This window comes from Oryzias melastigma, linkage group LG4, assembly GCF_002922805.2.
Source record: "Oryzias melastigma strain HK-1 linkage group LG4, ASM292280v2, whole genome shotgun sequence".
NCBI lineage: Eukaryota > Metazoa > Chordata > Actinopteri > Beloniformes > Adrianichthyidae > Oryzias > Oryzias melastigma.
In genome coordinates, this window is record NC_050515.1 from 24,126,485 (window position 1) to 24,142,201 (window position 15,717).

The 15,717-nt window shown below is 39.9% G+C and overlaps 1 protein-coding gene across 1 annotated transcript in view; it reads right to left on the reverse strand.

The window, feature by feature from the left end:
- LOC112150722 (inactive N-acetylated-alpha-linked acidic dipeptidase-like protein 2) overlaps positions 1-15,717 on the reverse strand; it is a 321,270-nt gene that overhangs the window by 67,950 nt on the left and 237,603 nt on the right. Inside the window, exon 13 of the mRNA XM_024279192.2 lies at positions 7,063-7,152. Within this exon, the coding sequence (XP_024134960.1) occupies positions 7,063-7,152 (90 nt within the window). The remainder of the gene's footprint in view (positions 1-7,062; positions 7,153-15,717) is intronic.

Here is a 15,717-nt window from a genome sequence, read left to right on the forward strand (position 1 = left end):
AAAAAAAAAAAAAAAAAAAAAAACATGGATTCCTGCCACTGACTCCTGTTCTTCTTCATGCAGATCACAGATTTCTTCATTACCTTCACTTGGCTAAGCCTGCACCCCGTTTCTCCTCCATCAGCCTCACCCTGCAGCAAGCTGGGAAGAGTTGGTGACAAATCAATATGCACAGCACTTTATCTGTGTGGCCAGAGGAGGATGTCAGTCACAGCATGTTATTCCCAAGCCTTGCCTGGATCCGGTCCTCTTTTAATACCAAATCATAAATATGAGCTTGCATCATTTTTCTCTGTAAATCTCACAAGCACCGCTTCTGTTCAGCACACATTATTTTCGTCTCTACCTGTTGGCATCAGCTGCTCTAGTTTTTTTCTCTGTTTGTCTCTTTAATTTACAAGGACAGTTTTTTTTCTTTTTAGCTTATTTCTAATATTTATGTATTATACTTCTGGGCTCCTTTGTTTTGAAAGTTTTGTCTTTAATTTCATGTTTCTTGTTATATATATATATATATATTTATGTTTTCCATTAGTTTTGGACATCAGTTGAAACACGTCTCTTTGGTATGTTGGTAGATCCCAGAAGAGGTGTACTCTTCCAAACACTTTGGTTTATGTTAAAGTTTCCTTTCCACCCAATGAGTTTATTACATTAATGTAAATGTAAATCTTAGATTTCTAAATGTCCTGCTTTTGCAAACCTCTATGTCCAAGGTGATACGAAATACTATAAAGTTGATCCCACACTTAGCATCCAGGATAAAGATGGAGACCGGTTTTGAGCAGGCCTGGATTTAACCCTAGTGCGGGTCCTTATGGGGTCCAGATGACCCAAGCCTTAATTGACGTGTTATCCATCCCATGACAAAAGTGGTGGACAATAAGGTGGACAGGATTTTATGTCTGCCATGGACACCAATGAAAATCAAGAACCACTGAAAAAAAAGTTCAGTGTGCTGTCTTGTGGGGTCCAGATAACCCCACTCCCAATGTCAACATAACTAGGATAGCACAAAGGTTACCCCGCCCCACTATGGGGTACAGGTACACTATCAGGGTGGGGAAAGTCCGCTGAGAGATGGGGGTGTCAAATTCCTCGAAGCCATTTATATGTTCTCCCTTTACTAAAATGAGTTTTCTTCAGGCACTCCAGCTTCCTACCACAGTCCAAAAACATGTGTCGTAGGTTAAATTAATATTGTGTCTGAGCTTGCGACAGACTGGCAACCTGTCCAGCAGCTGGGATAGGCTCTAGCAGCCCTGAGATTTTGAAAGGGATTCAGAAGATGGATCAGATTATTTTTGCCAGGATATGTTCCCTCTCTACCCACAAACCTCTGTGGGGAGTTGGGAGGCTGAAATCCTCAGTTGATGTTTGAGCTGGGACTCGTTGCAGCAGCCGAGTCACGGCGCATTTTCACGTCTGAGGAGCTGAAGTAGACTTTCTGGCTGTGGTCCATAACAGATCATGAAAATGTCACTACGGCTGGTTTAAACGCTGACAGCTTCTTCACAGTCATGATAACTGTTGTTAAGCGGCTGGCATCTCTAAACATAGTGTTCTTCCAACAGTCAGCAGGCGTCCTGCTTTACCAAGTGCTCTTGGAAATGAAAATCCATACTGCAGTATGGGCTTTGTCTGACTCTTGTCCCAGACAGATACAATGTTATTTTTGCTAATAACTGATAAATGCAGACTTTTGCCAGCCTGATGCCTCTGTTTTGAATGGATGTCAGAGCTTTCTTCATCCACTTCATCCTGGATTTGTACAAAAATAGGCAGAATGGAAGAAAATTCACATTTGGACTATTTAAGTTTTAGACCGCAGTTCCCTGTTTAGGCTGAACCCACTTTCACTCTGAGTCTGTACATTTATGCAGAAAGTCAACCTGCAAGTGTTATGAAAGAAAAAACTGTGCATCTTGCATTAGACAAATACTTGTTCCTCAATCGACCTGTACCAATAGAAAGGAATGATTTAACCCTTGTACTATCCTAGGTATTTTGATGTTGGGGGGTTATCTGTGTGCTGAAATCTTGGTCAATGTAAGGCTTGGGTCATCTGGACCCCATAAGAAAGCACAAAGGTTAAGCAGACTCTTCTTTTCAACTGTCCCAGCCCTAGGACAACTTTTGATTGATTTACTTAAGAAGAGTATTATGGAGGCTCTCCAAAGTCCAATCCCATTTTCCACCAAGTCTAAATGACAAGGAGAAACTGAGCTATAATTTTTCCAACTTTACAAAAAAACAAGTGAAATCTATCCATCTTCTATGCCTTTTGGCATCACAGGGCTGCTGGAGTTCATCCTAGCTGGTGCTGAGTGAGGACAGGGTACACCCTGGATGGGTCACTAGTCCCTTGCAATGCCTCACAACCACACACACTCACATTCGCCATTTACTCCTAGAGACCATTTAGAAACCTATGAAGCAGGTTTTCTGGATTATGAGAGAAGGGCAGAGTGTCTAGAGAAAAACCACAAAATGCACTACGAGAAAATGCAAACTTCACACAGAAAGGTCCCGGAGGCGAGAGTGCTAACCATTATGCCACCATGCAGCCCACTAGATCCCACAGATTCCAAATTCACATGTATAGGGTAATAGGACAACTTGGTTAGTAAGGGGTAAAAGTCTCAAGAAGCTTGTAGTGAAGGACCCTCAAGTACAGACAAGGAGAAGAGGAGCAAACCCAGTAGCCTTCCTCAAGGACTGTTAGGTTGAAGCTTAGCGCAACAGGACATTGTGTGACTTGAATAGAGGTGCATAGAGCCTTGTTTGCCATGGCCTGGGATGCTGTAGACCGCAGTGACAAGAGAACTGTCACTGCAGCAAAAAAAAAAAAATCACCTGCTTGGCCTAGGGTAGTCAGGCCATCCTTTCAAAAATCTGTAATAATAATGGATTAGATTTATGAGTATCCATTAGTCATTCACACCTTGTGATGGTAAACTACTACTGTAGCCACAGCTGCCCTGGGGGAGACTGACAGAGGCATGACTTTCAGTATGGGCCTACGGCCCCTCTGACCATCGGGACGTTAATTTGCATTCACACAGTGGAGCCACACTGGGTGAAGTGTCTTGCCTAAGGACACAATGAGGGTTGGCTGGAGGGAGCGGGGATCGAACCGCTAATCCTTCAATCATTCCCCAACCTTCTCAACCACCTGAGCCACTGTCGTAGTGTGGGAGATCAAGATAGTACCTGGTACTTAAAAACTGTAATACATAGACTTAAACACAAACAAACTATGAAACACAAAACAAGTACCAAACAACATATGACCTGGTGAAGCTAAGCTGTAAACCAGTACCTACATTTACTGATGAAGACTTAACTAAAAATCGCTGTGGGTAAGTACAAGAGGAAACCAAGTGAGATTACAGCGCCAGAAACACACAGCCAAAAAACAAACCATGAAGCACGCCAAAAAAAAACTAAGAGGAAACAAGCTGAACCTTTAAGGCACAGTCCTCAAATACCCATCCCTGCAAGGACATGTCTGGTGGAAAGCTTCCTACCAGCATCCTACAAGCTAGGAGGAAAGAATCTGGAGGATGTCAAGAAGAAAAATAAAACTAGAAAATAGCTGAAGTCCCCGGAGACAAACAGGAGAGAGGGGTATCATGGCAAACCCCTTCTTGAGAACAGGCAAGATCCCAGCAACCTCTCAAGGGACATGCTCGGTATGCAAGTACTTCCATATGTCCAAGAATATAAACTGACATGAAGACCTATCAAATAATATGTTATTGGATTAAAAAAATCTGATTCAATTTGAGACATGTCATTGTTAGTTTTTGATTTGTCTGAGATCATAGATAGATTAGAAAGGAGGGAGGGTGTGAAGAGACAAGTTAGGGGCCTCCCTGATGAAAATTGTGATTTTGGGGTTTTTACCTTTTTGTGGCATTTTTTTGATTTCCATTTAAAGAAAATTAAGCTTAAAATCACATTTCTAGGTATTTATTTCTTTCTTAATTATTTTATTCGTTGTCAGTCAGGAGCAGACGAAATATTGCAGTTGGAAAAAGCTTGTAGCTCTGACGTAGGAGCTACAATCAGCGGGCCACAAGCTCCCTGCTCCGCTCCGTTCTGATCCATCCAGACAAGATTTTTCTTGGTCTGAGCTAGCATCTGGAAAGAAATGCTACGACTGGATAGCTCTAATATTGCTTGCCCCTTTTGTTGCACTGGTAATGTGAGCTTGGGGTTGCGGTGGGCTATAACCAAGCGAGAGGTGATGTAAGACAAATGGATAATGGGAAGTGGGGGAAGGATCACTCCGCAGCAACAGAGCAGTCTGAATCTCAGAGGTAAATTTGTAATGGATTACTTTTTTTTTTTAGGTAAAAACGCCATAATCATAAGTAAGAGACCACTGGGAACACTTTTGCAATAGATCCAGATAATTGGAGTGGATCTTTAACAAACTCAAGTTTAAGAGAAGAGCGTTGGAAAAGTGGTACAGGAGATACAGAGATTAGAGTCTAAAAAAATTAAGTGAATACAATGAATTAAACCAACAATATAGACCGGGGGTCGGCAACCTGCGGCTCCGGAGCCGCATGCGGCTCTTCAAGCACTCCCTTGCGGCTCAGTGGCGCTTTTTCTAAAATGTTTTCAAAATAATTTGAACTGTTGGAAGGAAATGTATAGTAGCGATTTGGGTGGGAGCAGAGCCACAGATGACTGGCAGATTAAATCCAGATATCGCTTGTGTCCCACACATTGTACGATCCCTCGTGATTGGAGTAAGAAGGGCACACGCAGGCCATGGAGACCAGTTGATGTCAACATTTTGACTACCATTTTTTTAACAGCTCTGGATCACAGAACAGCCGACACTGTGAGGAGCCTCACTCATACACACACCACTCTCACTCATGGTGCCGGTAAAACACTCAAGTCCCATAATGCAACACAAGAACAGACACTAACTCCACCCACTAACAAGGAACTATTTCTAAATTAACAGTCAGGCTGCCACAATATTTTTGTTTTAATACGATTTCTGTAGGAGGACAAACATGACACAAACATCCTTTACGTTTTCCAGTTGTTGTGAGATGAGTGTAGATGCTTCCACGCCGTCTGAGTCAGCGCACAGCAGAATTCCTGCCCGTGCGTCTGGAGCGCACGTGAGCGCACGTTGCTACGCGGGTTTTGAAGTCGGGTCACGAGCTCCACGTACAAATCGGCACGCATTGAGCGCGCTGAATCTTCAATCCGGTTCAAGATTTCCACGCACAGTCGCGGCAGCTCAGAGCTGTAACTGTGCGTGGAAATCTTGAACCGGATTGAAGATTCAGCGCGGGAGCTGCTTGTGGGCGGAGTCTGCTTCAAAGCACAGAAGTACCAAACGTGATCACGAAGGAGAAATGAATCATTACGGTTTGTGTCCGGTCAGGTTAATATGACACCAAGATGAGATGAGCGCTAATGAACAGTAGAAGAAGAATAGAAGAAGAATCTCCTCCCCGCCACTGCGTGCGTGACCGCGCTGCTCCGGTGTGGATACCACCTGCTGAGCGCGGCGATGTGCAGGTCTCATCCACCGGCCGCGTGCGGTGCGTGGCGGGGAGGAGATTCTCCTTCTATTGTATTTTTACTGTTCATTAGCGCTCATCTGCATCTACAACAGGGAGAACCGAAAGTAAAAGTGTTGAAAATCCCCCAAATCTTTCTGAAGACTTTTGTTTTCACAACTCTGTCCTTTTAAATGTCTGACTATAAAACTCACGCGCGCTCCAGACTTGGAGGGCAGGAATTTAGGTGTGCACGCGCTTATATTGACTCTTCATTGAAAGTGTTGATTGACGCGGCCAGTGTGGAAGCACCTTGAAGGTGCACGTTACATTTTTGTGTTTTTTTTCAAATCCTCTAAATAAAAATGACATCAAAAATCGTATTTCTTTATTGCATTTCTTTAATTTCATCAAAGCAATGAAACAAACTGTAATTCATTCATATTGTAGTGATGGTCTCAGACACGCGCAGGGCTTGCTGTCGGTCTGGCAGCGCAAGGAATTGTGGGTTACCCATTCTTTTGCCTGTCTGACTGAAATTGGATTTAAGTTTGGGTTTTCGTCAACATGTTTTGTTGTCTGACTGTTGAACATTTATGATTTTGTCCTGTTATGTTTGAATTCTTCCTGCACCTGGAGTGAGAATGAGGGAGAGACTGATCAGGACCCCCCTCTCGTTGTGTCATTGAGGGATGTCAAAATAAAAGTTCATATGTTCATTATGAGGCTATTCAGCTTTTGTCATATAGTTTGACGCTGCATTGTCTCACCAACTTGTCATGAGGCCAAAAATGAAGCTTATATGACATGAGGACACACAGCAGGAGAAATAATCTCGTTTATTCGACACATTCTCCATGTGTTACTTCCAGTGTACGACTTTCATAAGCTGTTTCAATTTATGCGGCTCCAGACGCATTTGGTTTTTATTGTATTGGTACAAAGTGGCTCTTTCAACACTTTGGGTTGCCGACCCCTGATATAGACAATAAAAGTTGCTTTAAATAGTATTGATGCCATTCAATAACCTACGTACAAAAGGTAAGATAGCATAAATATGAACACATATAATTATTCTCTGCACAAACCTACACACACAGAGATAACTGTCCTCCCAACGCATAAAAACTAACTTAAAACAAATTTTTGTGCAAACGTAGATGTTTTACTTGAGCCATTTAACATTCTTGTTTGAGGAGAGGTGAGTATGCAGGGGAGTTCAGGTGAATGGGAGTTTACTAGGATGTCTCATGATATCATTGAATGTAGGATTAAAAGTGTGAACCCAGAAAGTCCTGAACAGAACAGACACCGTTATTCACATAAGTACAGGTGGGCAGGAAGTCTCAGAAGACCTATGGAGAAGATACCCAAGAACCTCCACCGCCACCCCCCAAAATCCCAATACCAGCCACCCAGTGACAGAGAGGAGAGACCAGGAAGGCAAAGATAACTAACACCAGCCCTGATGAGACCGACACCCCAGATGCCGATCCATCACAGAAAAAAGATGAAAGATCCCAACCTTAGCGATTGTCTCATGGAACTTAAACAGCGGATCCAGGGTTTCTGGAGAGTCCACAGGGAACTGGGCCTCCGATAGAAAACTGGTGGTCTGAAAGAAAGGTACAGAAGAGAAAAAAAGACTTTTGAAAAAGGAGAAAAAATATTTTCACTATTTCTATTTTCTAAATCAAATAGTTATTTTAGAATACAAATCAAATGACACTTGGGGGTTCCACAGTGGTGCAGTGGTTAGAACTCTGGCCTCACTGTGAGAAGGCCCTGGTTCAGATCCTGGCTGGGAACCTTCCTGTGTGGAGTTTGAATGTTCTCCTTATGCATTCTGGCTATCTCCCAAAATCCAAAATCATGCTTCACGCGTTAATTCATTATTCTAAATCAGGGGTCTGGAACCTGTGGCTCTGGAGCCACATGTGGCTCTTTGACCCCTCCATTGTGGCTCTCATGGCTAAAGAAAAATAATAATGATTTACCTATTTTACATTAAAATACCGATGCAGCTTCATCAAAGTGGTACTAAAACATTTTGACGGATTTTTCAAAAGGCTTTTACCACCAAAAATCAGTTGGAGATTAGTGCACAGCCAGAATTTATACTTAAGGAACATCGGATTATAAGGCAAATTTCCTATTGTTGAAAAATTCAAGTATTTTAAGTGTTCCTTGTGTTCAAAAAATTACAGCATGGGTCACTTAGTTCTTATTCGTGATTTTCTGGCCGAGATGCACCACAATGGTAAAATAAAATGTGCTTTGTTTTTTTTTCCACTGCTGACATGACGCTACCTACATTTTCTGCATTAAGATCCTCAAATATGGTTTAGGGTATATTTTATTTTGAAAGATGTCATGTAAACCTCCTACAAAAGTTATAAACTATCGCATTTTTTAAACTGCTATTTTTCCTTTAAATGTATGTTAAAGTAATACAAAAAAAGGTATTTTTATTATAGTAGCTGCAGTAGCATAAAAATAAAATAGCGTCTTATTTTTCTTAAAGAAAAGTTTTTGGCTCCTTCTGGATTGTAGTCAGTAAGAAATGGACCTGAATGGCTCCTTTAAGTGTTGAAGGTTCTTAAATTATTCCTAAAAGTGAAAGTGTGTGTGATTTGTTGTGTCCTTGAAACAAACTGATAACCTGTTCAGGTGGAACCCTGCCTTCCCCCAGCCGGACCCGGTTCTGGTGCCCCATGACCACAGAGGAAACAAACCAGGTTAAGAAGTAAGAAAGGGTAATGGATAAGAGAACTTAAAATAAGAATCATTCCCTTACTTCACCACCAAAACTGATTTTTACCACACAAAACACACAAGATAACACACCGAACTATAGATAGTTAATGTTCTGTGATTCTGGTTAAATGCTGAGAGGATATGCAGTAAAATGTTTTGAACAAAAAGCTTTTATTTTGATAACCTTGTGCTTTTTCTTTTTTCTGTGTTTCAACCACGTTTTTGTTTTTTTTTGTCTGCATCAGTTATCCTTATTTTGTTTTTTACGTGGTTTCTGTTATCAGCATTTGACTTCTAGACATTTTACAACCTCCATCCCCTACACATCCCTCTTATAAATGCAATTTATTGTGGATTTTCATTTCTTGAACGCAAGACAAATCTCAAAACAGCATGATGTGGTCTCTGATTTATTGAGACATCAGGAAAACAGCAGGAACAAAACAAGAACTGATCAAGAACGGTTAGCTGAACAGATCGGCACTCCAGACGATGGAGAATCACCTCTGCTGAAGCAGCAGGTGAGAGCAACAAACAGAAACAGTTACAGAAAGATCGGAAAACTAACTGAGAAAAGGATTCAAGGAAGTTTATGAAATCTTTGATGGCAGTGTCATGGCCTGATGTAGTAAAAGACCCAGACAAACTTCCACGTTTAACATAAAATGATTGCAAAAGCTGTGAAAGGAGCTGCACCGCACAGCTTAGTTTCACCTCAGCAGGAAAGTCATTGATTCTACTCTCTCTTCTGTCTGTTTCTCCCGTCTTCTCTGCCTTAAATGTAATTGGACTCCCTGGCTGTAAAACTGTGGGTTTAAAAGTCTGCTGCAGTGAGGTTGAACATCCAGTCAAGCTTGTAAATGAAGCTGGAAAACAGGGTCTGACCAAGGTGAGTAATATCTGCCAGAGAAGGTTTGTAGCCCAGTCTCAGCGCCTGGCAGTTTATATCTGGATTGAGGCTTGTATTTTCCTACACATGAGGGTTTATAAATAACGATTATTGGATATATTTAGAGGACAGCGGCAGACGCTGCCAAGTGTGAAGTAGTGTGAGCTCACTTAAAGCTAAATCTGCACCTGCAGCTGGGAAGTTTTAGAGTGAAGCATCAGAAAAAGGAGCTTCAAAGTGTAAAAATGATCAACAAGCCGATGGGAGCTGAAGGAAATAATTAAAAACGTTACCCACCACACCTCCAAATGCATGCTCTGGAGTGTTGATGTGCTCCACTTTGAAAACATGCTCCTGCTTGTACCTTCAGCTGCTTGTTTATTAAGTTTCTTCTCTCTGGTTTTTGCTTCTTGATTAAAATATAAAATTTTTGTATCGTACATTCTATTGAAAATGAAATTGGAGGACGTATCATCAGGAGCAGCTCAAAGAACCTCCTTTTCACTAGAGAATTTCTCCTCCTCCTATTATGACCTCAATAATAACAGTAATTATAGAAATTTTGATGCTATAGGTTTATAGATTTGTGGACTGGTTTGGAGATACAATCAGTGGAATCCCATAATATTAAGCCTTAAATGTCAGAACTTTAGCTCCAGTGTTGACTTTCTTTTGACAAGTTTAACTCTATGTAATTAATGTAATTCCAGCTGATTTTAAAGCGAATAAAAGCAGCTTTAAGCTGATACGTAATACTTAACAGAAGTAAAACATAGCGGGTGTTTATTGGCAAAAGTCTGGTAATAAGTGACTCATCTCCATACCCATCCCAAGTAAAAACTAAGTCGTACATCTCTCATAACAAGAAAAACTACGAGGATGACTGAATATTTAACACAAGCTGGTTCTTGTGAGATCTTGTTGTTTTGGTCGTAGTGTAGAGCTGCTAAAAGAGCCTCAGTGTGCTGCCAATAATTAAGAATCATTTTGTCAGCATTTTAAATTACACTTTAAGATGTGGCCACACACTGTCTGTAACTACATTTCCATTGACTATGAAATTGGGCAAATTGGATTTGCAATAATAAATTTGACTAATGGAAACTTTTGAAAAAAAAAAACCAAACATTGCATTTATCAAAAAAATGTGTTTTGCACTCGAAGGATGTGGTTTTTGAGATGTAAAGTGACATATTTTGCAAAATGCAATGGAAACTCTTTTAATGGTAAGTGAGGCACGTGACAAACAATTGGATACCAGGCTCAAGTGTACACAGTGGGGGCCACTAGAGGCCACACATCTTATCAAAAGTTGTTGAATTGTTGGATCCACTGCTCTTCTGTAAAATCACCGAAAATTGCTTCACCTGCAGCCGCTCCCACATTGATTGCTGCTCTATGGTTTGAACGAGCCGAAAATGTGATATATCTGCTATAAATCAAAGTATTGTTCACATCCATTGCCATGTTTTTAAATGACTTAACATGTGAGTTGTTTTGCATATTTATTTGCATAATTATGATTTAATGAAAACTGTAATTGCAAATTTGTATTTTTTCAACATTTCTGAAACTCTGAAAAAGTTTTGCACGTGTGTAGTGGAAAACAGGCCTGGAAACTACAACATCTCCCAACCCCTGAACAAGTACAAGTGACTAAGGCATTAAAGTCCCACTTCAATCGTATTTTTTTCTTTTGTAAAAGTGTCCCAGTGGTCTTGTAAAAGAATTTTGCAGTTTTTAGGCAAAGTAAAAAAAAAACATTGTCATTTTCTGGGACATATTTGCTGCAGAGCGGCAGGATTTCATCAGAATTTTGCCTCTGGGGTTGGGGGACTATTGCCGCATAAGTAAGCCTCTATTTATATCCCATCATCCCTTTGTTTACAATTTCTCCTGCTTGCTTACAGGCCCACATTCTCTACCCACTTTTTAACCACGTGGGGCCCACTTGGCCTTGCTGTCTGGGGAGTTGAGATTTTTTTAAACAACATTTTTCTTCTGCTCTTGATTCATCCCAATTTGATTCCTATATTTCCTCCATCATGAGAAAAATGCTACTAGAACATGTTACAAACACCATGAACACAATTTTGACTGGAGTGGGTCTTTAAAAAGGTGAGACGATGAGTTTTCTCATAAAAAAGTACATTATTGTTTTAATTCAATGAACAAAAACTATTTTTTTTACTTTCATTTTTAGGTCAAGTCATGAAACAACTTCTGTGTGATGACAAAACATAAGCCTTAGGCTTCAACCCAGATTTTTTTTTCCCCAAATCATCAATTCTGAAATCCCATCTCCACTCCACAGCTGTCTGCGGTTGACATTGTGAAGAGTGCTCCTGTCGGAGATCAGAGCCCGCGCTCGCTTTTACGTAATCATGCGGTGTCTCTTGTGGATGACGGGCGTCGACAGAGTAATCACAGAGGCAATCAGCATTTCCACAATTAAACTGATTGCCAGGTAAAGCTGAGAAATGAAGTGCACAGCACAATTAATTCAAAATGAGCCACTTTTTTCCCCACACGCTTGATTGGTTAACATTGAAGCTCCCTGCAAAGTCAGCAAGTTCAGGACGCCACAACCTTTTGGCTGATGAGCTGCATGTTCTGAACAAAGTCTGTGCCACTGCTGTCCGAGTCAGCTGACGCTTTTCACCAGGAGGCCAACCCAAATCAGAAGGAGAACCCACCAAGAAAAACTGTTCTGAGGGAGAGAACTGGTACTCTCAGCTGCAGGTGCTCATTTCGTTCAATATGACTTGTTTATTTATTATCTAAATAGTATGTTTAGTACTTTAGTACCGGTAATCACTTTTTAAATCAAAGCTCAAGTATATCAAGTTGCTGTTTCCTGTAATGTGGTTAAAGACCCACTCCAATGGAAATTTGAGGGTTTTTTTTGTAGTATTTTTCACACAATGGAGGACAAATAGAAAAATAATATAAGAAAATTGGGTTTCCGAGTATTTCTTTGTTCAAATCCTGGTTAATCAGGAGCAGAAAGCAAAAACCCTAAATTGTAAAGCGGCATAGCTCCAATGTTGTTTGCCGTTTTTTGCTACGCTAATGTTAGCTTAGATTTGTTAGGGGCTGTATACTATTGGGATAGAGTGTAAACTGATGGATGATGGGAAGGAAGGGTGTGCTTACTCTGCCCCAACAGTCTTGCCCACAACTCGGAGGCAAATTTAAAATTAACTACTAAAATAAGTCTTAGAAAATTACTTCTTTTTTTTTAATTTGGCTAAAAACGACACAATCATAATTAAAAGACCCCTAGGATTACTTTGAAAATAGAACAAAAGATAATTGGAGTGAAACTTTGAGTCATTCTTCTTGGAAATGTCTTTGTTATTCAAGTAGAAGCCCAGATCTTTTTACTGTAACAGTAATTGCAGTAAAGCAAAAAATAACTAAATAAAAAAGTTGGGCTCTCCACAGCCACATTTTCACATAATATTCCAGTAAGATTTTTCTCAGATTGACAAACATAGTTCACTGACTCCAGCAGATTTTGCCTTTTCCTAAGGTTTTTCTAGGGTTCGCATTAAAATGTTAAGCTGCTGTCATCCTTTTAGCCTCATCGGGTCCAACAGCTTTTTTACAATCTCTGAACTCCATGAAGGTTTCTGCCACACTCCATCCCCGGGGAAGTTATTAGATTAAACCCCGGGGCATCACATGACTTAAACAGGAGGCCAGGAAAGGAGAAAGACAAAAATAGATGAATGTGAATTTGACAGTAAGAGGACAAAAGATGGAGAGGCTGCAGTGAGAGGTGGGAGGGCTGGCATGAGGAATGGTAGTGAATAGAACCTGGATCGATGTGCTTGGACTCTGTTGGGGATCCCAAACAAAGCACACACTCGGTTTTCCTCCATCTGTATCATCTTCTTGCTCTCTTTAATCCTTTCTTTTATCCTGTTTTCCATCTGTAGCTCATAAGTGGGAGAGAGAAGAAGAGCTTCTGCCAGCTAAATCTAAAATGAATACATGATGTTCATGAGTATGTTTTCAGGTGAGTTTGGTTTACAGTATGGGTTTATAAATGACGTTTACATGTGAGACTCATAAAAGAGAGTTAACAAGTCAGGTTTGCTACTTAAGTTTACAGTTCAGGTTTACAGGTGAGATTAACAGGTATTAACAGCTGGTTTTAAAATCGCACTGACATTTTTTTTTATTTAAAAAAAACTTTCCCAGTAGTGTTTTAGTTATCATTTTGACATTTTTAACAAAAACCCCACAACCTAAATGTCTTAAAACGCCATTTTTCATGCTGATCTGAAGTCTCCAAAATCTCCTCTGAGGAGGCGTGGCTTTTGGAGCTGAGCTGAGCAGCCCCACCCCCAAACCCCTCCCCCTGTCTGATTATATGGCTCTGTGTCTTAGTAGCGTACATTTTCACCGCTGCTACATAAAAACATCCATCAATATGGGTAATGTCCAGCCGTATAGTTTTGATCCAAATGTCAGCTCGGACGAGAAGGTGAAGAACTTTATGGATTGAACTTCCTCCAAAATCCTGATTCTTTCTCCTTCCAGTTCAACAAAGACTCTTTTAGCTAATTCTCCAATTTTTATTGACGTTAGTGTGACCAATACATTCAATCCATTGGTTTCTCAGAGTAGAGTTCTTGTAAAATAATGAAAGCTAACATGAAAATGGTGTTTCATTGATTGACAATCCTTTCCAACTGCGGTCAAATGAGCCGCCGTTCACATTTCCGTGGTCACATCAAGAAGCTCCGTGGAGTCTGGTGGAGATTTTCCAGCGTTCTCAGCCCTGCTACCGTAAGTATTGTAGCAATTTAATTTAAATTTAAAGCAATTTAAAAGGAGAAATACTCTGAAATGCAAAAACAAAATTATTTCTTATTACATTTGTTCTCTTTCAGAAGAAAAATACCACATAAACATGTTAAAATCCCCTCCAAAAAAACATGATTTTCATCGGAGGGGGACTTTAAAGGTAAGAGTTAATCTACGTTCACATTTCCTCTGCAACGCAGGTTCATAGTATATATTTTGATCTATTGTAAAATCGTTTCCAGTGGTCGTTTTACTATGATTATGTAGTTTATAGCCCAAAATAAAAATAAAAAAAATGTTGCTTTTTGAGACAGTTTTTCCAGAGCGACAAGAGTTCATCAAAAATTTGCCTCCAACTGTTGGCACGAAGGTAATCCTACGTTAATAACCCAACATTTCTTTGTTTACACTCTCTCCTGCTAGCTTACCCCAGAAACTCAAGCTAACATTAGCTTAGCACAAAAAAGAAAACAGCGAGCAATATCCGCGGAAATGTTACGAGTGTAGCTTTCCAGGTGAGGCTTTTGAGTGTCATTTCTAGGTTTTAACAAGGAAATTGTTGTAAATATAAGATTTACAACAGAAGTTTTCAGCTGAGGAAAGAGATTACAGGTAAGGGTTAAGAGGTGAGCTTTAGGTGAGGTGTAGGCCACTGGAGAGGTTTATAAAATAGGTTACAAGTGAGCGGTAGCAGTGAGATTTACAAGTGAAGCTCACATAGAAGTTTTACAGGATTATCAAAAGTCTATTCATGTACAATAACAGGAGTATTTTATGTATGTGTGCTTTTTGCCAGTCTTTAGTTCCTGGCTTCTTTAGTCATATTTTTCCTTTCTGTGAGGTGTTTTTAATCTATTCCCTTTTTTCACTTTATGCTGGTTTTAGCCGTCTTTCCACAGCAATTTGTTAGTCAAGTTAGTCATGTGAATTTGTTTGTTAAATCTGTTTTAATGTTGCATTTTTCTCATGATCCCTGTTTTATCATTTAGCCATAGCGTCTCACAAAGTCAGAAGTTCTGCTAAATCTATGCAGTATTTCTGACTACTCTACTAAATACTATTGAATGTAAAGTTACAGGGTTTTTCTGTTGCACAAACTCCTGATCTATAAACATTTGTAAAGAGAATGGGGCCAATTAGAAGAACCAAACTTAGTGGAAATCCTGATAGTAGACCTACAGGCTAAGATAACATGCATTTAGACATTTAGCTATATAGGTCTGAATTTAGTAACTTAGTTTGTAAACCTGATCTGGTCAGGAGAAGGTTTACCTGAACACACTGAGGTAAGTATCCTCTCCTGGTTAGTCACATAATTATGATTTAATGGAAACAGTGTCATTGCAAAGTTGTGCTTTTTATACATTTCTAGAATTTCGATAATGTTTAGTGCATGTGTAATGGAAACATAGCTATAGTCAGTCTGCATTAAAATACACACATCTAGATCACACTGCTTTTAGTGAGAAAGGATATTAAAACTACAGCGCTGTTCATAAAACCAGCAGGTAGACAGAATACTGTAAACAGAGCAGATAATGATAGAAGGAATAATATTCAGCATGTAATAAAGTTTCCACTGTCTGAACTGTCATCTCTGTATAAAATAGTGGTTTAAAGAATAATAATGAAATGATTTATTGAGAACAAATTATAATATGAAACCACTTTCATGGCGTAAATGAATTACAAAATCATATATTTTCCATTATAATT